A 26,752-nucleotide genomic window follows, 5' to 3' on the forward strand; every position below is an offset into this window, starting at 1 on the left:
AATTAATTCTAATTTCCTTAATTAAGGAAATTAGAATTAATTGGTAAATCCCTTAAATTAAGGAAATTAGAATAAATTTGTAATCCCTTAAATTAAGGGAAATAGTTAAATTGTTTCCTAGTTTTTCTCCTTTTAATCTCCTATATAATACCTTGTATGATCAATTCAAGAGAAGAAGAGAAGTACAAATTATTTCTTTGATTTCCCACACATTGTAATGCTAATAGTTTCAATATTTATTAGCATAATCTCAGAACAAGTAAATATAAATCTGATAGGAACTAGAGGAGTTTTTTTTTCTTCCAAAATTAGGGCAATCAACTATTTTATTTCAAAAACACCAAACATTACAACTCAAATACATAGATGATAGACAACTACAATTTAAGAGATAGAAGATATTTCTCAAATTTTAATTTTAGAACTCAAGACAACAATCTCATAACTTCCTTAATCCTAAGCATGATAAACCCTATTTATACCAAATAATTATAACTAATAAATAACTAAATTGCCCTCAGATGCTAGTCTAACATTACTCTCCTCCTAAAAAGACACTTTGTCATTAAGGTGGAAAAGAAAAGAAAAATGTTGCTGGATTAAGTCATGTTACTCTCACTCATAAACTGACTTGATTCTAGCTCTTCTCATCAACATTTGATTGAAAGAAGTGATGATTCATTGACATTGCATGAGACCACTCCTAATTCATAGCTTGAAACATCCATCTTTACAATGAAAAGTTGGCTGAAATCTGGTAATGCTAACATTGGTACACTCGTCAGGACCTTTAACTTTTCAAAAGTTTGGGCCGTCTCTTTCTCTTACTGGAATTTATCCTTTTTCAGTTTCTTCGTCAATAGCCGCACAATTGAATTACAACCTTTAACGAACTTCCAGTAGTATCCTATAAGTCCCAGAAATCTTCTCAACCCTTAGTTGTTCTTAAGTATTGGCTACTCCAACATAATCGCCACCTTCGATGAATCGGCCGGCATCAAGATTTTTGCACAAACTAGTACGAAAGCACTACCATTTTATCTCTCTTGAAATTCTATGTTCAAGAATTTTCAATTCATCGTAGTCTCCCCCAAGGATTGTAATTATATCATACTTAATATCATGAGTGCTCCCTAAATCCAAGGAAAAAAAGTCCTCCATCACTTGAATACTTTGCAGTGCTAAAATCAGTCATTTACAAACTCCCATACTCTTCTCTGACTGTCCCTTTCTCATCATAACTCTAAAACTTCCCGAGTTCAATCATCTCAAGCTCTAATTGCTTCATCACTTAAGTAGAGATAAAGTCCGCACTATATACCAATAAAACTGCGTCTCTCTCTCCGATTTGTCCCCAAAGTTTCATAGTGTGTTTCAGTGTTAAACCCCCCGCTAAGTTAAATGCGACTTCTGCCACATCCAAGTGAGAGTGTTCCTCCTCTATAGCAACCTACTCTATTTCTGCATCCCCTATTTTTCTGTCAAACACTGTGAGAACCTGTAATATCTGATCCCTTGTAACGGTATCTTGCGACTCTCATCACACCGAAAACATAACCCATTGGCTCACTTCTTCTGAATCCGTGCCTCTGTAAGACGTTTGAGTGCCGCCCCCGGTCATGACCCATTATTCCTGTATCGTGTAGCCTCCTATGCACTTAGGTTGTTTGAGCTTTTGCCATTGTCGTTGTTGTAGTAGTTAGATATGATGCTTCCTCTGTGTTGCTCCTATTAGCCCATTACATTGCATTTTTATTAACTAGCTGCGCTAATTCCATGGTTATCTCAATTCTCGCTATCTCAACACATGAAGTGCTTCTCAAATCTCTGGCTTCAACCTTTTCATGAAGTTTTCTTCCAACACTGCTTCCGATATTCTTCTCAAAGGGCAGATAACATCTCATATTTCCCTATATAATTCATGACGGTTAATTCCTGATCAATGCAAAAGACTGCTCATGTAAATCTTCTTCTCGTGTGGTTTTGAAACTCTTCAATAATCAGTCCTCCTTGAATTCTTTTCATTTTCTGATTATCAGACGTCGTTTTCTTCATTGATACCATGCTAGAGCCTTTCTTTCTAAATACAGGGCCGCCGCCATCAATTATTCTTCTTTTGTTTGCTGGTTAACAACGAAGTGTCTTTCCATGTGATAAACCCAACCATAGGCATCATCTCCTTCAAAGATTGACATCTTCGGCTTCTTTATGCGTGATCTCCTCCCCAATTTTCTTGACTGAAGTTTATTCCACCCATAAAGCGGGGGTTGGGTTCCCTTCCTCAACCCATATTGAATTCCCCTATTACCTAGGTTTCACCACTCCATAATCAACTCGCCCGTTCCCTTACGCTCTTGAAAGGCCTTTGGCTTTAAAGACTGCCACAACATAAGGCTTTGACGCGGTTGGTTGCAACCCTCTACTTATATCCTATTCACCGCGGTTCCCTATTCCAGCCTGAAATCTTTTGAATTGTTCTTCTCTCACTTCGAACCGCACGTCGTCCTATTCCGCCTACTGCCTCTCTTTCCAACTATCTGTATGTCGTGCTATTCTTTCTAAGTGCTCCTACTCGAGTCCGCTCTCTGTTTCTTCACTCAATCCCGTGGCTCGAGATTTATGTAAGATAGTGACGCTGCCCTAATGTCATGTGAAATCTTCTGTTTATTGTCGCTTGCGTCGGTGTTGGCTCAAAATGTCGTTGCTCGATTCCCATGCGAGCGGCGACAGGTTTGCGTGGAACTCTATGATCTTTTTTATCATTCCTTTCAGGGCTCTGAATCTTCCCTTCATAGATAAGAAACTCTCATTCATTTGAGATCTGATTTAACTCTCAGCTTTTGCTAATTTCCTCCAAAACATCTGCTTTCTTGGATGCCATTACTCCCAGAATGATTTTCAATCAAGAAAGTGGCTTCCTAAGTAGTTTGAATTGTGACTATATCGCAACTAGGGCACGCCCGATCCCGACATTGCTTCCCGATACTTGTTGATATTTGATCGTGAGCGCAACACCTATATGCCATGATCCCTTCGGTCTTCCCAACCAGCTCCAGTCGCGACTGCATCTCGAGATTCACCTGTACGCCGTGATGCTTCCTAGCTGACTACAATCGTGATTGTATTACGCTTGTTGGTTTTCCAAATAGTGAATGTATTATGACAAAGGCCACGAATAATGACTATATTGTAAGGTCCACGATCCCATCGCTGCTGGCTAGCTCAAATCGTGACGGTATAACGAGGTTCAATGACGAAACACGACTGTTCTCCCCGTCTTAGTGAAAGAAAGATTCCTAGCGCAACAACTGATGCTTTGATATCAATTTGATAAGAACTAAAAGAGTTTTTTCGCAGAAATTAAGCTAATCAAATATTTATTTCAACAACACCAAACAACTCAATTCAATTACATAAATGTTAAGCACCTACATTTTGTGAGGTAGGTGATCTCTCCCAAACCTTAACACCCATAATTTGATGGTGGACAATCTCTCCCAAACCTAAATCTTAAGATGCAAGATAACAATCTCATAGCATCCCTACTCCTAAGCATAATAAGCCATATTTATACCAAACAATAATAACTATTAGAAGACTAAATTACTCTTAGGCGTCAGTCTAACAAAATCCTTGGTAATATGTGAACATGTACTTTAGGGATAGTTCCTAGGTGAAATTTCTAACCCTAATAGTAATAGTGCTTTTAATTGTTAGGTAGAGAAAAAATACAATTAGTTGAAATTAGCGAATTAAATATCTTTGGCAAATTTTGAGAGCTCTGAAGTGTAATGTTTTGATATTTAAAGTGAGGCTGGAAGGTGTAACCTTCAAAATTTAAGCTTAATTATCAAACGTGTATCTTTAAGCCAATAGGATGAAGCATTTTGCAACTAATTTTCCTTTAAGCTAGCTTTTGGAAGCTTTTCTTATGAATTAAGATAAGTTTCCATGAAATTAGAACTGTAAATCTTTTTGAATTTATTAAATAAATCTCTCTATTCATCTTAAAGAGAGTGAAATGTAAGGCTTCTTTGTATGTCGTATTGATATTTTAGCCTTCTCCAATTTTTGGGATCACTCTTAAAATGAGGATGAGTATCCTTTCACTTTACAATGTTTTTCAAACAGATTTCCCAGTATAACTAATCGTGGCTTACCTATTAAAAATATCAATATAAGACTTTGGTGCTAAAGAAATTATATTCAAATTACCTAATATTATTTTTTTATAGAAAACTGATTGTCTAATGTTATTGGTACAGAATTCTATTGGGGGTGTTTCTCACCAGACTGGGGGCCATGTCAATGAACCATTCTTGTTAGTATTCTTTACACATATAATTACTGAATGAAATGCGCTACAATATCTCTCTCTCTTTTTTTTTAAATAAATCTGAACACATTTTCTGTTTTTATTGCAGAGGAGATGATGGAGTATCCGGTGTGCTCCTACATCACAAGCAAGTTGTCAACCCTTGATTGCTCTTTTATGACGGTTGGTTAGCAGATTTCTCTTAGGTCATGGAATGTCAAGGGTGTCGACCTCACTTCATTATGTCCATGCCAAACTTTTCCTTAGAATATATTGCAAACTGCTTCTTATGCTGGATATTTGTTCTTGCCAAAAGCTTTTTCTTCTCAAAGTTAGATGTAATTGTAATTTTTTTTTGGGAAATTACATTTTGACATAATTTCTATGTATTTACAACTAGCACCTAAACTTTTATATTTACATGCAAAACACTTTGGTGTGATAAACCTATGCATGAAAAGGTGTATTCCACCTTTAAAAAGTTGGTGATAGTGGTATTTATGATGTGATAGGAAGATTTGTGTGTTATGCATGCAAATAGGAAAGTTTTGGTGTTAGATATGTAAATACATATGAATTGTGTGGTATGTGTGTAACTGCGTGTTGTTTTTAGCATTCCTTGTACTGATCTGTTATTTGCTAATGCGTTTGATATATTGTCAATATATGCAAATTTATTTCTAAGTATTTGAAATCCTTGTTCTTCAGGACTGCTAAAGATAACCCTCCTGTAACTTTTGCAATAGCTGCTTGCGAAACTCAAAATGTAAATGTGACTGTTCTACCAAATTTTGGGCTTTCTGGTGAGAACAGTGTTACAGCTAGGGACATGTGGGCTGCCATGGTGCAGGTATAGTTTTCCAAGGTTATTGCTTTGTTCACTGGTAATGAAATATTCATCAATTTAAAACCATTTTCCTCCTCTGATGTAATTTTGAAGTTTATTTCTCTTACTGTTATTGCTGTTGACGAGTGGATTATGTTATCTTGTTGGTTTTTTAAGGATGGGCATTTTGAACGGCAAAACTTTGATTCTGGTCCGAGCATGCCATCTTCACCTGGTGATACGCTATGTGCAGCAGTTTCAGCTTCTACTTGGGTTGAGCCTCATGGGAAATGCACTGTTGCTTTTGCTTTGTCCTGGTCATCACCTAAAGTAAAATTTCAGAAGGGATGCACATATCATAGGTAATATTTTTTTTTGCATTTTGTTAATCTTAATCCTTTTGTAGCGCTATTTTGGATATTGTTTTTTTTTTTGTTGATAATTCAATGCGATAAGTGAGTATTTTTATAGAAGAGAAGTTATAACTGGTATTGGTTTATGGAGTAGTGATGAATGATGCTTTTACATCGTATAGATGACATTATGCAATGGCCTTCGGTCTTTATAATTGAATAAAATGCCAAAATAGTCCCTTGACTATTCATATGTGGTCATTTTAGTCCCCGAGTTTTTGTAAGTGTTAAATTTATCCCTGGATTCTTTTAGTGGGAGCTAAAATAATTCTCATGGGGGACTGTTTGAGCATATTTTAAAAAAATTTTGGTAGTAAATTGCACCGACTAAGATGACCCCCTACAAAGAGTTAAGCTACTATTTTGGCACTTTTCCCCTTTTTTATGATAATGTCAATTAGTATTAAACTTAAAGAGTGAAACTAGTATTGATATACTAACAACAGAAAAAATTGTTCTAAAAAATCTTAGTTCATTATGACTTGGCTTTAGAACATTACAACATTTTTACAAATTAATCCCTAAATATCCTCTAATTACAATAAGTCCTTAAATTAGGTAATAATCTCCCTCAAGATAGGCAAAAGGTATCTACTAAGCCCATCTTATCGCATAACCTAGACAAATTTAATGAGCTAAGTACTTTGATGAGGCAGTCAACCACTTGCTCTCTAGTAGGCAGTGGCTATACTTAGCTCCAGTTGTTCGTTATTCAAATTTTCCTTGTGAAGAACCTATCAATCTCCATGCAATGCTGATTGCTGACTTGTTGTTGCACCACAACTTCATTTGAGCTCTACCAACAAGGCTCTCAACAACATCATCTAGGCAACTCCTAAGGCCATGGCCCTGTATTCTGTCTCTACTATTGACCTTACTACAACCGACTGTTTCTTGCTCTTCCAAGAAACCAAGTTGCCCCCTACAAACATACAAATGTGGATCAATACAACTCGCCCAATCAGAGTCATAATAGCCCTCAATACCTATATGCCAATTATTTCTGAAGATTAACCTCTTCCTTGGTGCACTCTTCAGGTACTCAGAATCTGATACTCTGTATCCATGTCTTTTTTGGATCACGCATGAAGCGACTCACCACTCTCACTGCAAATGAGATGTCGGAACGAGTGCGACTCAGATAGGTTAGACGACCCACAAATCTCTGGCATTTTTAGCGATTAACTGGCTCTCCTTCCTCTACACTCAGCTTTTTCTTTTGATCAATTGGAGAGACTACAGGCTTGCATCCCAACATACATGCTTCCGTGAGGAGATCCAATACATACTTCCTCTGAGTCTAGACGATTTCCCTCTGGCCCACGGGCCACCTCAATCCCAAGGAAGTATCTAAGTTGTTCTAGGTTTTTCACCTCAAATTCTTTGCCCAATCTTACCTTTTGATGAGCAAGCACTTTTCATTATTAGTAATAATCATGTTATTATCATACACAACAAGCATTGTGGTGTGACCTTAATGTTATGTACAATTGAAATTGATTGATGATATCCCATACCCAATATAATTTTTCTAAACTTGTCAAAATAGCTCGAGGAGACAAGCTATAAAGTGACTTTTTGAGCCTACATGTCTTGTGCACTGTCTGGCCTGTATCGAATCCTGGTGGCATCTCCATATACACATCATCTAGTAACTCGTCATGAAGAAACTCATTCTTAATATCATGTTGGCGTAACATTCACTCACCATTCATTGCCAGAGAAACTAGTACACTGTGCTCATCTTCGTGACTGGTGCAAATATTTCTTCATAGTCAATATCATATGTCTAACTATACTATTTTACCACAAACGTGCTTTGTAACACTTCACATTCTCCTCTGGATTTTGTTTCGCAGTGAAGATCCATTTGCACCCAACTGCTTTTTTTCTTCTTGCTAGTGGAACTATCTCCCATGTTCGGTTTTTATTGAGAGCGCCAAGCTCTTCATGCATGATAGTTTTCCACTTGGGATCTTCCTTAGCTATCTGCCAACACTTGGGTATAAAGACAGTGTCTAAATATGCAATGAATGCTCTATACACAGGTGATATGTTAGAGTTTAAAACAAACCGAGCAATGCCATGTTCCTGCCCAAAATGATCAAGAGGTTGAGTCTGTGGTGGATTAAGTAGGTGTCTCCAGGGTTGGGGTAGACCATAATAAGGGACTAGCTGACTCGAGTGGCACTGCATGCAAAGTTCTCTCATTATACTTCATTCTTCTTGTATACACCCTTATCTCCCCTTCATCTCAATGTCACCACTTATGGATTCAATCTCCTCATTTTCAATCTCATTTTTCATCTCTTTAACTGATTCATCCCACATTACAGGAGGAGACATCGCTCCCACATGCACCTATCTCTCACCATTACTAACCCTCTCTTGTTTCATACTTCCAATATTTGGTGAGTCATCAAAGGGTGAGGTCACTTTCAAGGTGTAATACGATTCAAGTTCTCTAATGGACACATCCAACTCACAAACAATCTCTTCTCTATCGGGCTCCAACAATTTCTAGGTAGCAGAATAACCCACGAAATATATATTTCACCGCTCTGGAATCTAGCTTCCCTACTAATAGGCTGTTGTACTTCACAAAACATACGCAACAGATTACCTTCAATGGGAGGATCTCGATATTATCTCCTTTTAACATCGGAAAAAGAGACTTTTAATTCAACACCTTGAGAGCATTGTGTTGATCAGTTGAGCAGTTGTCAAAACTGTTTGCCTCAACAATTTTTTTTGGGACGTTATCACAATTATCATGTTTTGGGCTACCTCTAGAAGGTGTCTATTATTCTTCTCTGCTACTCTATTTTTGTCGGTATGCATGAACATGTAGTTTGATACTGCATCTCTTGGGTGGATTAGCATTCCCCAAACTCTTTATTGGTATACTCCGTTCCATCAACAAATCTCAATATCTTCACTACCGCACCATATTGAGTCTAGATTGCCTGTGAAAATCTTTAAAGCAAGCAAATGCATCACCCCTTACTTTTCATTAGATACAATCAAGTGACACGAGTAAAACAATCAATAAATATCACAAAATATAGATAATCATTCATCGAACTTATAGAACAAGATATCAGAATGTATCAAATTCCCAGAACTGATATAAGAACTCCTAATAAAATGCTTACCAAACTCACAAATATCACATACAAGTTTTGGTTTATTTGCCTTTTCATACAAAAACATATACAAACGCCTCAATAAACTATAGCAATAGTGCCCCATATGTTTTTGATGTAGCAGTAACACATTCTTCACACTCCTCCCAGATTCTCCTACTCTAGCATTCTCTTCCGTGGATTTCAAGACTGAGTACATCTTCTCTCTATCTCTACTAAGCCACGTTCCAGTACCAAATGTCTGATCCGTATATTTCTCTTGAAAGATTACCTGTAGAATATCAAATGAAACAACACATTTTAGTTGGAGAATAAATACACTAATGGATAAAAGGTTCACCGGAAAGGAATGAGCATACAAAATATTGGACAAAGTCATAGATATGGTACATCTCAGTATAGTCTTACCAACTATAGGTTGTAGTACCCGCGATGTATAGTCGTTCGCAAGACCACACCAAGCATAGCTCCCTGTGTCGCGATTCTACGTTGTCTCACCCACGATGTAGTGGCTTCCAGAGCCCATTGAGAAGGCAACGATTGGACTGCTGCATACGAAGACCACCTAAGTTGCTCCTGCATCCTTGCATTTGAAGCCGAAGCCTCTGTTAGCTCTAATCCCGACCGCTTCATGATCCCGACTTTTTACAACTCTAATCGTGACTGCTTCGTGAGGATGACACTGATCCCGCTCGTCGCGGCTGCTTCATGATCCCGACTCATGCCGGCAGCTTTGCGAGGAAGACGCCGAAGGAAGAGAAAAATGGGAGTTTTGGGTTTCTTTACGTCGATCCCGTCTCGCCAGATCGAGCACCGGGCGATAGGATTAGAGCTTTGATACCAAATAGAAAAGTTGCTCTAAAAATCTTAGTTCATTTCATTAATGACTTGGCATACATAGAGTCTTAGAATATTTTTACAAATAAATCTCTAGACTTCTTCTATTTATAAGTCGGACATTAAATTCGGTACAAATCTCAACACTAACCACTTGCTTGCTGCTTTTAGGTTGTTGTTTGGTATTTAGGTGTGCTTACTCCGTATTTTATTTGTATGTTAGGCAATACACTAGATTTTATGGAACTTCTCCGAGTTCTGCAGTTGATTTGGTGCATGACGCGTTAAAGAGTAAGTGGTACTTAAATGCTGTACCTTATTGTCAACTTAAATGCATGTAATCTTATGAAGTTTCTTTATATTTCTCTTCTTAGCATTCTTCTAGAACTTGTATATTGCAGACAGGATTCCTAAAATGTGATTATTTTATCTATGCAAAATTATGTGTCAGAATATAAGTGGTGGGAGGAAGAAATTGAAAAATGGCAAAATCCTATTCTGAAGGATACCAAGCTTCCGGAATGGTAATTACCTCATTTTTCAGAATTTAATTCCTTCAATATTATAGATTTTGATGGTTGAAGCATATTTCTTTGTGCATATAGCTTTTAGAATCTTATTATTTTTTCCGGATTTGGTTGCTAATTTAAAATTCATGAAAGAGAGTTTTCTTGAAAACTTGATAGTGAGATAGTTTTCTTTCTTGGCCGTGTAAAGATTCTATCCATCGATTTCATTTTTATGCCAAATATAACGTTCCTAACAATTGTAGGTACAAATTCACCCTTTTCAATGAACTTTACTTTTTGGTTGCTGGAGGAACAGTATGGACAGGTATCCATCGGTGCATATACTTATTGCTATTTTTGTTCAGCTCATATAAGATGACTTCACTAAATCCTTGTTTATTCTTATACCTAGGCAACTTAAGCATTTTATTTTACCCATAGGCAAAAGTTTATAATTGCACAATTGGGCATTTAGATGTTTTTCTTTGGTCATATCACATATGAGACGTAAGCCTCAAAATAAAAATATTAAATAAATTAAAGATATAAAAAATAAAATATTTAAGAATAATAGTGTTTAAGTCATAACATAACATCATAAAAAGTTATACATACATTCAATAATAAGTAAGAAGTGTAGCATAAAAGTAAACATAAACAATGAGTTCAAATAAAAAAAAACAAATAAATATTTTCTAAAGTTAAGTTGTTAGGATTTTCCCCTCTGAATTTATAAGTTTCTCTTACTCACATTACTTGGAGGGTTTTTATTAACATCATTATTTTAGTGGATTGTTTTCTCTTCTGATTTGTTCTCAATTATACCAACTTACTTCAAACCTTTCTTTTTTTTATTCATTTTCGAACTCATATCACATTTCTCATTTCTAGTCAATAAAATCAAATAAAAATATTATTTAAAATAATGAATATAGTACTTTAGTTTGTCGTAACTCGAAGAGTTTTTGATTGTTTCAGAAAGCTATACTTGGTGATCAAACTTCCCTTTATTGAATCAGCAATTATTCCATTCATATAATGGTACAATTCTAATTTAATCACTGCATTGGTGAACTTATACTCATTATACTGATGTTTAGGCTATAGATAATGTCTCGCTGTATGCAAATATTGATGCACTTGAGGCTCCCATTTTTTATTTATAATCTCCCAAATTTTTTCGGAGCTTTCCTCATCTCCAGCTAAGACTTTTTCTATTAATTCGTTTGCCTTATCCAATAAATTAAAAATAAACGCATTGCCGGCTTTTTCTCTACATGAACCGTTATGAAGACCCGAACCAAGGGCTTTATAGCTGTAAGTGCATAAAACACTTAGCAAAAAATTTCATTTAAAATAATCTTTCTTACTTTTGTTCCTTTATATTTCTTTTGCTCATGCACAACTTAACCTCTAAGTCAAAGGGAACCTTGCTTCTAAAGTTTGCCTTGCTCCTAGGATACTTTGCAAGTGCTTCATGGAAAGTATAGTGGATGTTGGTCTAATAAGTTCTTTATAGAACTTTGTCACCATGGCCAAAAACTATTTATGATTGTAAATAAAAAGGTCACTTGGGCCATCTGGGCTTTTGATGTTTTTTTTTCTTTTTAGCCCAACACGTAAAAAAAATAAAAATAAAATAAAATAAAATAAAATAAAATAAAATAAATAAAAAAACAGAAAGTAAAGCAGTATGCCTCTTTAAAAATGCTTCAAGGTGAACCTTAAGGTTTGTCTCATTGGTTTGTGACTTTTTTATCATGTTAGCCTATAGCCTTAAGGCGTATTAAATCTGTTTCCCTCATAGGTATGCTTCAAGGAGGTTGCTTGTCTCATTGGTTTGTTAATTTTTTATCATGTGAATTTTGTAGTATTAAATCTGTCTCCCTAGGAGGTATATGCCTTAAGATGCATAAACTTACTGCATAATTTTAAACATGACCCATTAGATCCATTTGTGGAATATGTTTATGCCATTTTTAAGAAAAATTACCCTACTTCTCTGCTTAACATCAACTAGGATCAAATATGTTACGTGCAAAAAGTAATAACAAAGAGATCAACCTACCAATAAAATGGCCCGTAATTGGATGTGCGAAAGACTTGAGGATCTGATTTGAGTTTTCAAAAAGTAATAACAAAGAGATCAACCGACCAATAAAGTGGCCCGTAATTGGATGTGCAAAAGACTTGAGGATCTGATTTGAGTTTTTCTAGGATATCGGTGATCCATATGATCTTTTTAACATGATGACAAGAGTCACAATAAAAGAATTGATTGAGTTTTTTTGGTGTGGTAAACTCATTTTATTTATTTATTTTTGTTTTATACTCATTGTTCATCACAATAACTGCAGTTTGCTTCTGTACTTGTAGTTGCCATAGTGCGTACAATTGCTATAGTGTTTTGGTTTGCTGTTGTGTCCATTATTGCAGCTGTGGCACCTGCACTGCAACATCAGTGTAGTGCACGGGCAAAGAGAGAGAGAGAATATTGTGGGTGGGTTGAGTTTACTCTCTATGGCAAAAAAATAGCACAATTAAAGGAACACCTATTCTTAAATCCACAATTTAGGAACAAAACTATCCTTTCTAAATTTATTCCACAAAAGAAGAAAAATTCAGATTGAACTTCAAAATATAATCCAAATATTTTGCCTCTTGTTCTAATTATCCATCCTCTTTAACGACTTTTGTTATTGTGAACTTTTCCATACATATAATAAAATTATAAAAGTATCTATATTAACTATGTGGTGCCTATTGTAAGCAAAACCTCTTCTTTCATCCATTTACTATATTTGGAATTTTATTTAAAAGCACTTTTAAAGTAATAGGTTGAGTTATAAACATATAACTCAATTGGTATATCGTAGTTCTAAACCACATTAACTTGAAAAAAAAGAGATAATATGCATGCTAGTCATCATTTTTAAATTGTAAGTAACTGATAAAACTTGGTTTGCATTTCAATAACAATTATTTGTTAGTTATCTACAATTAAGGAGTCATATCATTCTATTTGGCATTAAGAGGTAATACTTATATTGAACTTTTCATAACTTATATTTTATATTAATCTATACATCTAAACATCGCCATCTATAAACTTCACTCTCTTATGGATGATACATCCCCCATTGGCACAATAGGGTGTAGCTCATGTCTTTTATTTTTTGATGGTACCTTCTCATTTGTCAATACATATCTCCAAAGGCATAGCTTGACATAAGTTGTACTTCTTTATTTTTCTAAGATGAATGGTAAAAGTCATCAAGACATGGATACTTTAGTGTCCCTAATTTTTATCATAAGGGGTGATTCCATTATTCAAAATGCATATATTATATCTCATTTTCCTTTTATTTTCCTCTACAAATAATCTAATTTTAAAGAACATTGTAGTATTCAATATAAGCAATTGAGACATAATATGAAAATATTCTTCATTCTAATTAATTTGAAAGATCATTTTTATGCAAGATAAATTATTATGGTTTGATAACAAGACACCATCTCATGTATTTAAGTTAACAAAAAATGTAAAACTATCAATTAAATGCAACTGATTTAGATGAGAAGAGACACACTTATTTAATCTAGAAATGTAATCCCCCACCTTATTATGTTCAAGTATTACTCATCAAACATGCTACGACTTAAACATCAATTTCTATGAACCAATCACAATATCCAAATATCAGACACATTTGAAATAAAATTAGCCAAATTCCCTAATAATTTTCACACATTTTAACATTCATATTATAATAATATCTTCATTATCGTTAATTTCAGACCAATCGGTAAGTCATCAGACACCTTTCCTCTTTGGTGATACAACAACAACAACAACAAAAACAACAAACATTTACCCCACTAAGTAGGGTTGGCTACATGAATCCTTTTTTTCCATTGCGTCCTATTGAGTGTCATATTTTCATTTAATTCTAATAATTCATTTTCATTTAATTCTAATAAATTAAGATCATTTTTTGTACAATATGCCCAAGTCTTTGTAGGTCTACCTTTGCCTTTCTTAACATAAGTCGAATCTAAAACGGCTACTCTCCTAATCGGATCATCAAAGGTTCGACGCTTAATGTGACCAAACCATCTAAGAGGACTCTCTAATTTTGTCCACCTCTGGAGCTATGCCAACCCTATCACGGATATATTCATTTCACATGTTGTCTCTAAGTGAAAAGCCACTCATCCACCTAATCATTTTCATCTCGGCAACACTTAAATTAGTTTTGAGTATTTTCTAAGGAAGTTAATATCTTGAGTTAGCTTGAGCTTAATGATTTTTTATAGAATAATGATAAGTAAATAATTATCATGTATGAAATGTAGGCTTTTTTGATATAGTTATCGAGTAAAGTGTCAAAATAGTCCCCTGGCTGTTTACATGAAGCCATTTTAATCCATAGTCTTATAAAAGGATCAAATTAGTCACAAGAATCTTTAAATTAGTGTTGAAATAGTCCTTTTAATGATAAATATTAATATAAAATATGACTTTTTCATATTTTATAGAACTTTCTCACCATGGCCACAAAACATTTATGATTGTAAATAAAAATGTCACTTGGGCCATCTAGGCTGTTGAGTTTTTTTTTTCTTTTTAGCCCAACAAGTCAAAAAAATAGAAAATAAAATAAAATAAAATAAATAAATAAAGTAAAGTCGTATACTTCTTTAAAAATGCTTCAAGGTGAACCTCAAGGTTTGTCTCATTGGTTTGTGACTTTCTTATCATGTGAGCCTATAGCCTTAAGGTGTATTAAATCTGTCTCCCTCGGAGGTATGCCTCAAGGAGGTTGCGTGTCTCATTGGTTTGTGAATTTTTTATCATGTGAGTTTTATATTATTAAATCTATCTCTCTCGGACGTATATGCCTTAAGATGCATAACCTGCTACATAATTTTAAACATGACCCATTAGATAGTGACCCGTAATTGGATGTGCGAAAGACTTTAGGATCTGGTTTGAGTTATTCTAGGATAACGGTGATCCATAGTCTTTAACATGATGGAGTCACGAAAAAAGAATTGATTGAGTTTTTTTGGTGTAGTAAACTCATTTAAAGAGATAGCATGATAACATGATTTTTAACATGATAACAAGATGACAAGAGACACAATTTCTATGAACCAATATCCAAATATCAAACTCATCGAAAATAAAATTAGCTAGATTCCCTAATAACTCCACACATTTTAACATTCCTCATATTATAATATCTTCATTATCGTTAATTTCAAACCTATAGGTAAGTCATCATTTATGACTATCAGACTCCTTTCCTTTTTGGTGATACAATAACAACAACAACAACAACAACAACAACAACAAAATTTGATCTCACTAAATGGGGTCGGCTACATGAATCATTTTTCTCCATTGAGTCCTATTGAGTGTCATATTTTCATTTAATTCTAATAAATTAAAATCAATTTTTATACAATATGCCCAAGTCTTTCTAGGTCTACCCTGCCTTTCTTAACATAAGTCAAATCTAAAACATCTACTCTCCTAATCGGATAATCAGGTGGTCGAAGTTTAATGTGCTCAAACCATCTAAGATGACTCTCTGTAAGTTTGTCTGTCATTGGAGCTACACCAACCCTATCATGGATATATTCATTTCACATTATGTCTCAAGTGTAAAGCCACTCATCCACCTAATCATTCTCATCTCGACAACACTTAACTTAGTTTTAAAGTATTTTCTAAGGAAGTTAATATCTTGAGTTAGCTTGAACTTAATGATTTCTTATAAAATAATGATAAGTGAATAATTATCATATGTAGGCTTTTTTAAAATAGCTATGAAGTAAAGGGTCAAAATATTCCCCTGACTGTTTACATGGAACCATTTTAATCCATAGTCTTATAAAAGGGTCAAATTAGTTATTAGAGTATTTAAATTAGTGTTGAAATAGCCCTTCATGGGGATTATTTCAGCCCATTTTAAAAGAGTCTAGGGACTAAAATGACCTCTTGCAAAGAGGCGGGGAACTATTTTGATACTTTTCTCTATGGTTATCTATAACATATAAACGATTCTTTTCTTATGACCAAACCTACATAAAATGCATAACCCATTCATTTAGAGATCAATATCATAAAGATTAATATAATTAATAAACCCTTACTGATCATGTACTTATTTACTTATAACTTAAATCTATTATAGAACATCTTTATTAATTAACAGTACATATTGTTCCTCTCCCGTACATACAAGTTTATTATTTAATACTATTACAATCTCATAGAAACAAAGGCCAATCCAAACCTTAGATCCTTCTATGTTAACATGTGTTGATCCAAATGAGGGAAAACTCGAGCTAATTTCATCTCATACCATTGCATTCCAATTGAATTCACCCAATGGTTCTAAATCCTCTCCCTTTTTAAATAATTCTTATAAAATTTTGTTTATTTACATAAATAAAATTATTAACCTACTTAGTTTTGAGCAGTTATCTATTTTAAACAAATTCAATCTTGAGGTCATAATTAAATCTTAAATTATTTACATGCATCCACTCAAATCTTTATCATCACATAAAAAATACCACTATCACGAACTTTTCAAAATTGAAATACACTTTTACCTGCATACATTTTTAATATCAAATTACCTTATAATTTTAAATAATGAACTTGAAGTGTTGGATATGTAGATGCATAAGAATTGTGTGACATGTATGTAAATTTCTCTTTCAATTAATTTTTTATTTCACTTCACATGCATGAATGTTTTGAACAACAATGTATAATTTGGACATTTTTTTTCATGTACCTTTTATGATGAATTTATTCCTTAAAAATACCCACTGTTGCAGATGGCGGCGCTCCAGTTTTTGATGAAAAAGCAAGCGTTGGTAAAAATAACAAATCCGTTAAAAATGCGAACAAGGAGTCAAAATCTGTTTCCAAAAAACTGAGCAAGGCAGGCACCACCTCTGAACGAACAACTAATGAAGACACAGAGCAAAGAAATGATGATGAGATAGTATTTAGTAATCCTATTGTAGGACAAGAATTGGCCGATAGTGATTTGGAAACCAGAATCAATGAATTCATGCATCCTCCCAACTCACAGAACGATCCTGATAATGTGGGCAGATTTCTATACTTGGAAGGAATTGAGTACATCATGTGGTGCACATACGATGTTCATTTTTACGCTTCTTTTGCACTTCTAGATCTCTTCCCAAAAATCGAGTTAAGCATCCAGCGAGATTTTGCCCGAGCAGTGCTCTACGAAGACCGACGAAAAGTCAAGTTCTTGGCCGACGGCAACTGGGGAATCCGCAAAGTCAAAGGTGCCGTCGCTCATGATCTCGGAACCCATGATCCCTGGCTCGAAATGAATGCCTATAACATACATGACACTAGTAAATGGAAGGATCTCAATCCCAAGTTTGTGCTCCAGGTTTACAGAGATTTTGCTGCCACTGGCGATATGGATTTTGGACGAGAGGTCTGGCCAGCAGTGTGCGCTGCCATGGACTATATGAATCAATTTGATCGGGACGGCGATGGTCTCATTGAGAATGATGGTTTCCCCGATCAAACTTACGATGCTTGGACGGTTCACGGGATCAGTGCTTACTGTGGTTGTCTCTGGCTTGCCTCCCTCCAAGCGGCCGCAGCAATGGCGCATCGTCTCGGAGATCACGCTTACGCTGAGAAATGCACGATAAAGTTTTTGACGGCGAAGTATGCATTCGAATCAAAGCTGTGGAATGGTTCTTATTTTAATTATGACAGTGGAAACAGCAGCAACAGTAAGTCGATACAGGCGGATCAATTAGCAGGGCAATGGTATGCGGCGTCGTCTGGATTGCCGTCCCTTTTTGAGGAGAACAAAATACGAAGCGCACTGCAGAAAATATTTGATTTTAATGTGATGAAGGTGAGGGGAGGGAGAATCGGGGCGGTGAATGGGATGCATCCTAATGGGAAGGTGGATGAATCGTGCATGCAGTCGCGCGAAATCTGGACTGGTGTGACCTATGGCTTGGCTGCCACCATGATTCTTGCTGGGATGGAGGAGCAAGCTTTTACTACTGCTGAAGGCATTTTTACTGCTGGTTGGTCTGAGGAGGGACACGGGTTAGTTTTGTTTTCTTTTTTTTCCTTCCATTTCTCATTTTAGCGATGTCTCTCGTTCTCTCTTTTTGATCTCTTCTTCCTGTGCTCTAATCTAACACCATATCATACTTTAAAGCCCTTATAAGAGTGATTTACATACATACCACAAAAAGCTCATTTGTTTTGACATGTAACGCCCAATCTTTATTTATTTACATATCTCTTACCTAAACATTCATATTTACACACATAGCACTCGTGTCTTTAATATCATATCAGAAATAGCACTATTATCGCTTTCCCCTTTTGTGCATAGGTTTAAAGCACCAAAGTGTTTGTATATGTAAATATGAAAGTTTTAGGTGTGAAATATGTAAATACTTGGGAAGTATGTGCTACTTATAAATTTATTTATCTAACATCCTATTTTCTAAATCACATAAGAGATACCATAAATATATCTTCTTATGCATATGATTGGATGCTACTTAGACATTAGGTTGTTATATAAGTAAATATAAGATTTAAGTGTTAGATACATGCGTGTATGAAACTTTTGTGGTATGTATGCAAATACCCCATATTATAATTATCACCAGCATTGATACTGAAGGGACTGTTTATCTTCAGAGTAGGATTTTAGAATTAAATACTATAAATTCAGACTTTGTTAAACTTGAGATTATTAATACATAAAAGGAGGATTTACAAAAATACCACTCAATTCTTACGTATTTACATATCTAACACCTAAATTTCAATTCTTACATACACACCTTCTTAACCATGCACGAAAAGCCGTATTTCACTTCTTAAAAGTTAAGATTGTGATAATTTTTGGCCTGATATGCAAGATTTGTGCTGTATCAATGCGGTAAACACACAGGAATTGCATGGCATGTCTGAAAAAAAAAAAATTTCAACATAACTGTTAATTTTTTTAAATTATTTGATGTAAAAAATGTAAAATCTGTGACAATCTTCAGTATAAAAATGCGGCCTTTGTTTGTGGGTGGCTCAGGTACTGGTTTCAGACACCGGAGGGATGGACGATTGATGGGCACTACAGGTCCCTGGTCTACATGCGGCCGCTTGCGATCTGGGCGATGCAGTGGGCATTATCTCCCCCGAAGGCCATTGTGGATGCTCCCAAAGTCAATATTATGGAGAGGATTTACGTTTCCCCCCTCACCCTCAGAGCCATACATGAGAATGGCGTGCGGAAGATTCCACCCAAAGGCAGCTGCTTTCGCAATTCTGTTTTTCATTGTGATTGCTAGCTGATTATGCCAAGATGAGAGAGAGAGAGAGAGAGAGAGAGAGAGAGTTTATTCATTGCTCCTAAGTCCTAATCCATCAAGGATAGAGCTGAGGACATGATTTATATGTATTGTAAGTAAGAGTTTCTTTGTTTTATAAGGTTTTTTTTACTGAAACTGTCTTCATTGGTGCTGCAAGTTTACATGCATGCCACTCAATTCCTATGTAATTACTTATCTAGCACAATGTATCTTGGAAGATTTACATACATAGTACTCATCAGTTTCTATGCATTTTACTTCCACCTAAACTTCAATTTTTTACATGCATGCCACCTTGCATGTGCATCAAAAGGTGTATTTCACAATTTTATGGTTAAAATAGAGGTTTGTTTTATTGTGGAGTGAGAGTTTTCGGTGGTTAATATGTAATAAGTGAATTTTAGGTGGATAGATGTGTAAATACGAAGGAATTGGGCGTTATGTATGTAACTGCTGCTTTTGTTTTATATAACGGCAGACCATCATTTTTAGAGTTTGAAGAGTGAAACACACATTTGCATACATAAGAAAGGTGGCACACATGTGATAATTGAAATTTGGATGTCAAGTGTGTAAATACATGTATATACCTTTCATTTTTAACATACTAAATTTGTTTTCAAATTAAAATATGAAAAATTAAAATTAAAATAAAATAATATTATCACAAAAGATTTCTATGCTTTTATATATATGGTACATATTTATCTTAAATTTCAATAAGAAAGTGGATGTTAAGAGCTTGTTTGAGAAAAGATTCCTGTCTGTTTAGTTTTTCAGTCTGTTATCACAGTTTTGTTTAAGCAATTAATTTTTTTTCATTTTTTTAGAAATTTTTTGTGATAAAAATTATTTTTTACAATCAAAGCTATTAAATTGTGGTGATTGCAAGAAATGTATACTCTAATTTTTTGAAAATAAAATAAATTTGTAATAGTCGTCACAGTTTTTTTTAATAACACTCTTCTACAGCAGCTTAACATCTGCTTCTTTAAGCAATTACTTCTTTAAACAGCTGCAATTGTCCCAAACAAACCCTAAGTATATCTCACATGAATGTAAATAGTTTGGAAGTATGAAGCGAAAAAGGCAAATTAAGTTTCTTTTTCTTATATATAAATAATAGAATATTTTTTTTAAAAAATTACAATGAGAATTATAAATAATGTAGATTTTCGAGAAAATATGATATCAATTTTCTTACGATTACCTCGTGTTAATATGTTAGATAGATAAAGATAATTTCTTATCGCATGAGTTTCTAAAAAATAACAAGAAAATAATTTCCCAAATGGAACTATGAAGCTTTAAAATGTAAAGCAGAGAAAATGCAGTCCCAAACATAACCTAATTGAAATCACAACCAAAATTTAATTTAAAATAAATAAATAAAAAACATCATTGGCCAACAAGAACTGAGTTTTAAAACCTTGAATTGAATTGAAATCAATGCTAAAAAAGCCTTGGTTTTTGGGCAGAAACTGAATCCCATAATCAACACAACTATGAAAACAATCAGCACTGAAATTTTAGTAAACAGACTAACACTAAGAAAATGCCTTTAAATCCTGCATTAAATAAGAAAAAAGCCATACCACCGAACCCATAGTTCAGGAAGAGCTATGGTTTTATTTTTGGAAAATTTACATGTCTATGATGCAATTCTTTTATATTTATAAATAAAAACTGTCAGCATGAATCTCAAAGTTTTCGAACAGCCAGACAATTAAGATGTCCTACCGTCATACTGCAGACCGCGTGGTCAATAATCGACTGACACCATGGCGAGAGGTTGAACGACATACCACGCCGACAGTCCCGACCAACCGGGATGCAGGCAGAAATCTTTGATTGCGGCTAATCGGTCAACCCACCTTTATCACGGAGCAAGAAATAGACATTCGACCAGGCTCCCTGGTCGAGTGACACGTACTTCAAAGAGGCACAGTCGGCACTCAGCAACAGTCGGTCAAATTCAAGCAAGTGAGTCAGTCAATTACCGTCATGTTAAAATTTAAATTATGATGCAAATATGGTATGAAATCCAAACGATTAAAAAGAGTACCCATTGTATTAAAAATAATTTTCATAACCGTTCCCTTCTTTCTATAAATATACAAAATACACTCCTATAAATAGAAGGAAAAAAAATATGAATAAAGGGACTTTTACCGATTCTCTCTGCAGAAAATTCCTGACCTGTTATACTCTCTTTATCTCTTCCTTCATTTACTCAATTCTAAACTCTCGGGGCACGTTCAAAACGGGCAATTTATGATCCAACAATATCTAACACAAAAAATTTGATAGTTACACTCATCGAAAAAGGTGTAATTCACTTTTAAAAACATAATGATGATATTTTGATCTCATGTTAAACTATTTGAGTGATATGCATTTAAATATGAAGTATGTTTAGAAGTAAGATTATGAAAATACTTAATGAAGTGTGTGTTATTTATGAAAGCGCACCCTTTTCTTAATGATTCATCTCAACTATATGCATTCTAAGCATGCCATCGCCCCGCTTGGTGATCATGGCATATTAGCTAACATCGCGGTGCAATCAAAACTTCTATTTAGCTGCATAACATAATACACGCACAAAAGTAAAAATTTATGATGACAATCTTACCAAATTAGTGGTAACATTGTAATTAAGACATCATTTTATTTGCCGCCAGTACCTATTTATGTCTTTCCATGTGAGTATGCTTACAGTGTTTTCATGGCGAGGAGGGTGGAGCTGCACTGATGCATTCAATGAGATAGTACTAACAATTAATTAATCTTTTCTGGAGATTTATTACCCTTTGCCTTCTTCAACCATGCAGTACAGGCTCTGCAATTGGATCCGTAAATGGGGGGCATTGTGCCTCCTTTCACGCTTTCGAAGAGCGCGGAGGAAATCATTTTATTTTGTTCTCGCACTCGGTGGTCGGTAGTGATCGGCGGCGATCGACGGTGTTGAAAGTCTTCAATTTCTTCTCAAAGCTTCAAATTCTTCCTGAAACCTCAAACTTTCCTCCCTTCGTGAGGGGGTTGGGACTCTATTTGTAGAGGGTCTCGGCTGCAACTAATGAAGGAATATGAATCGTTTTGATCGAATGACCGGAGATGTTCCCTCTATAAGACGATTTTTTATGGACATTTGAGGGCTTTAACGATGTCAGAATTGAGTGATCTAAGGCTCATTGGTTTTTTCTTGTCAGAGCGTTTGATTCAACCATGAACTTATCAGATTCGACATCCACGACCTTTCAAAGATGCCATGCCCTGAAAGCTTTCATAATTGGTTTAATGATTTGATATGAGCTTGATTTGACTTAGATTAGACAAAATTTAGTACCATTGAACTCGTCTGCCGGTCAATTTGATTGTAAGTTTGTTGAAATCAGGTTCTCATCGACTTTAAATTAAAGTATGAATGTTTATTACTCAAAGAGTTGACTCGAGATTCACGTCATATAATGAAAATTTGTTGTGAACGTATCATATGTAAATGATCCTTTTTATCTTGTTAATAGAATTTTTCAAGAAAAATTGATATACATACCATCCAATTCCTATGCATTTATATGTCTAGCATCTAAATTCCAATTGTACCTCTCAAATCATTCATATCTTAAAAAACATCATTGTTTTGACTTTTAAAAGTAAAATACACTTCTTTATGCATAAGTAGGGTGATATATAAATATATATATATATGGGATAAGGATGTAAATTTCTCTATTAAATAAGAGACATGGAAGTAGGGTTGTAAACGAATCGAACACAAAAACGAACAAAGCTTGTGTTCGTGTTCGGTTCGTTTGAAATTTATTTTGTTTGAAATAAGTTCGTGTTCGAAATCTTGTTTCTTAAAGAACGAGCCGAACACGAGCTGTTCGCAAACGATAAGCCAGTTTGACATCCCTAATATTAATATATATAAATAATATATTATATTAATTATATAACTTATATTATATAAATATGTAATATTCATATTAATATGTTACTAACTATATTATTTTTATTAATTTATTATATATTATAATTTATAAAATTTAATTTTTTTTAAATATCATAATTTTTTTTATATATAATTATTTTATATTATTTTATATTTCGAACAATAACGATTCGACCACGAACGAACCCATCACGTTTCGTGTTTAGCTCGTTTAACTAACCAAACAAAAAAAATTGTTCACGTTCTTCTCGTTTACTTATCGAACGAATCGAACACGAACTCATTGATGAATCGAACACGAACTGTTCACAAACAACGAGCTTTTTTGACAGTCCTACGTCGAAGGTCACTAAATAATAATATAAAATACATATTTTTAATTCACGGACTCATAGACCAAAGGAACAGAAGTACGCACTTTATTAATGCCCAAGTTATGAAAATAGTTGAGGTTGCTTTCAGGAATTAAATGGACTGTTTCATGAAAGGCTGCGATCATTAATTCCTACTTCCTCCCCCCCTTACTTAACCTGAAAACTGAAAACAATTAGGCACAATTTTTATTTAGGTACATATCCCACACTTATATTTTTCATATTTACATGAAACATTTTGATGTTTTCAACTTATATCTTAAAAGATGTATTTCACTTTTTTGAAGTGATATTTAAAAAGATTTGTAAATATGAAAGTTTATGTATGAGATATGTAAATACATAAGAATTGTTTGATATGTATGTAAATGTCCCCAAAAAAAAGATTTTTATGTTAATCATGCAAATTTTAAATATAGTATTTTAATCATCCAAGACTTTTCCTCAAAAAATATTTACATGGATACGACATAATATTTAGATATTTAGATATTAAACACCATTTTTTTTTATATTTATATGTAACACACCATAAAAATATCATTATTAGAAACACTATAAAAGGTAAATATATCTCTTCATACATAACTTTGTTACACAAAAACATTATAAATGTAAACATAAAATTTTATGTATTAGATATGTAAATATAAAAATGAAGTGGTATGTATATAAAATTTTGAAAAAAAAAGGTTTTTTTTTTCTTTGGAACAACCAACAGTGGAACGTGAAAATAGATCCTGCTCCCATCCTTCCACCTAAAAATTTTGATTTGATAGAACCATTTATTTATTTCGCTATCTGCAAATCTCAAACAATTAAAACAACAAGACCTGAACAAGTTAAAAAGCAGTAATAATCCCGCTCTTTCGGGCAAATATAATAAAAATCCCCATCCCCTCAATCTCCCAATGCATTATAAATTAAAAAATAAAAAAAAAAAAAAAAAAAAAAAAAAAAAAATCAAATAAGATTCATCAAGTTCCCACCTTTACCACCCCTAGCCATAGATTCCTTAATCTTCTGAACCAAAAGTTCCGCATTTGGATCATAGATCCATCCATATTTATCAAAGAAAGGATTCACCAATGTTTTGGGCGGATATCCCTTTATACAATCTTCCCAAACTCCACAATCTTCCAGATTTCTCTTCACGATCCAAACACAGCTATTGCATTTGAATCCAGATCCAAAAGTCAGCATCAGAACCCTCTCCCCCTTCCTCAGCCTCCCCTTCGCCTCCATGTAGCTCAACACATACCACACACTGCTCGCCGAAGTGTTACCGAATCGATGCAGCGTCATCCTCGCCGGCTCCAATTCCTTCTCATCCAACCCCAAGCTTCGTCCCACGCCTTCAATCACCGCTTTTCCCCCTGTATGAACGCAGAAATGCTCCACCCCTGCTTTCATGTTCACCCGCACCTCCTTCTTCCACACACACGCGAATAGGTAACGCAAGATTTCAGTTAAAGGAAGAATCTTGGGAGCTAAAACCCGGAGATTTTCAAAAAAAGCTTGAGCGGCGGCGGCCGGCAAATCGCGGCTTAAATGGAAGCCGTGCCGGCCTTCCTCGTCTTCCTTCTGGCAAGCACATGCGTGCGCTTCGTTGCTGCGGCCGAGATGGGTTCGAACCAATCCATGCAACTGAAGCTTCGCGTGGCGGCCGCCGAGGTACGGATCGTTAGTCAGCAAGGCCGCGCAGCCTCCCGACCGAAACAAACAGTTTCCCAGCATCATGGAGCGCTTATTCCCGTTATACCAATTCGGCGAAATAGACTCCGATGTCACCATCAAGGCGATGCTTTTCTTGTGGGATTTGAATAAATTTCGTATAAGATCAATGGAAATGAGGCTGGCGCTACATCCCATGCCGCTGAGATTATAGACCAAGATGTCCTCGCGGAGGCCGTAGCGGTTTATGATTCTGGCGGCGAGGGAGGGAGCAGGGGAGAACATGGAAACGTTGACGACGAGGATGTTAATGGCGGAGGGTGGGAGATTGATGCGAGGGCTTATGCGGGCGAAGATGGAGTCGATCAGAGGGAAGAAATACTCATCCATTTCGGAGATGGAGTCTGCCAAGGTTGGATTGGCTTCGCGGCCTTCAATTATGCTGCGGGGGCCGTAAGTGGATTCACCAAGTCCGGAGCTTATCATGACTTTCAGAAGGAATTTGTATTCGTTCAGACCCAAACAGGGGTTGCGAGACACAATGTCGCCGCAGAGGTCGGTGGGGAGTTTCAGCTCGTCGGAAGGTTTTAGGCAGATGTAGTCGAGGAGATAGCAGTTGCGGCGGCGGAACCTGTCGGCGAAATGCCATGACAGGATGAGGAGGGAGTGGAGGAGGAGGATGGTGGAGAACAGAGCTAAGAACTCCATGGTTTTTGGGATGAGGATTGATTATGTGAAGATTGTTTTGATATATAGGAGGAGAAGAGGGGTGGTGGTGGGGGGTATTTGTTTGATTTGGGGAGCTTTGAATGCGGCATTAGCTAATCTTTATCTGCCCAACAACTTCAGCCATTAGCCACCATGTGTTTGCAGAGGTCTGTGACTCCATTATGTTGGGGTTGGGCTTTTGGTTAGATGTGTAGCTGTGATTGAATTTGTATATGTGGTGTGGGGGGAGAAAAGGAAGACGGGTTATTTCGGTCGCCATAACTTGAGAGTCTTGTACGTGATTTTGTTTTGATTCCTTTTCTGTTCTTGCAATATTAATATTTATGTATTGCAGCTTTACATGTATACCCAACAATTCATATGTATTTACATAGGTAATGTGCAAATTTTGATTTTTGCATACATGCCGCCTTGGGTATGAATGAAAAAGATCTCCTTCTTTGGAGAAAAATTTGTGTAAGACATACACAGCGCTGCATATGTCAGAGAGGTTATTGAAAATTATATCTGCGTTATACCTCCTGTAACCTCTCTGTAACTCTTGTAACTTACAAATA

At 35.2% G+C, this 26,752-nt stretch overlaps 2 protein-coding genes across 2 annotated transcripts in view; one reads left to right on the top strand and one right to left on the bottom strand.

Annotated features, from left to right (window-relative positions):
- LOC110027703 (non-lysosomal glucosylceramidase) overlaps positions 1–19,712 on the top strand; it is a 39,469-nt gene extending 19,757 nt beyond the window's left edge. Inside the window, exons 10-18 of the mRNA XM_020729224.1 lie at positions 4,266–4,321; positions 4,425–4,463; positions 5,024–5,165; positions 5,319–5,503; positions 9,761–9,828; positions 9,989–10,061; positions 10,310–10,371; positions 16,905–18,180; positions 19,181–19,712. Coding sequence (XP_020584883.1) covers positions 4,266–4,321; positions 4,425–4,463; positions 5,024–5,165; positions 5,319–5,503; positions 9,761–9,828; positions 9,989–10,061; positions 10,310–10,371; positions 16,905–18,180; positions 19,181–19,439 — 2,160 coding nt within the window. The 3' untranslated portion in view covers positions 19,440–19,712. The remainder of the gene's footprint in view (positions 1–4,265; positions 4,322–4,424; positions 4,464–5,023; positions 5,166–5,318; positions 5,504–9,760; positions 9,829–9,988; positions 10,062–10,309; positions 10,372–16,904; positions 18,181–19,180) is intronic.
- A 4,836-nt stretch (positions 19,713–24,548) lies between these two features.
- On the bottom strand, positions 24,549–26,461 carry LOC110027699 (3-ketoacyl-CoA synthase 12-like). Its single transcript, XM_020729218.1, has one exon. The coding sequence runs from the start codon at positions 26,172–26,174 to the stop codon at positions 24,756–24,758; it is 1,419 nt and encodes a 472-aa protein (XP_020584877.1). The 5' UTR covers positions 26,175–26,461; the 3' UTR covers positions 24,549–24,755.
- Positions 26,462–26,752: the final 291 nt, after the last annotated feature.

This window comes from Phalaenopsis equestris, unplaced genomic scaffold (assembly GCF_001263595.1).
Source record: "Phalaenopsis equestris unplaced genomic scaffold, ASM126359v1 Scaffold000436, whole genome shotgun sequence".
In the NCBI taxonomy this organism is placed as follows: Eukaryota; Viridiplantae; Streptophyta; class Magnoliopsida; order Asparagales; family Orchidaceae; genus Phalaenopsis; species Phalaenopsis equestris.

Bases quoted from the DNA above. Each gene is read 5' to 3' on its own strand.
- LOC110027699 (XM_020729218.1), bottom strand. From the start codon at position 26,174: ATGGAGTTCTTAGCTCTGTTCTCCACCATCCTCCTCCTCCACTCCCTC.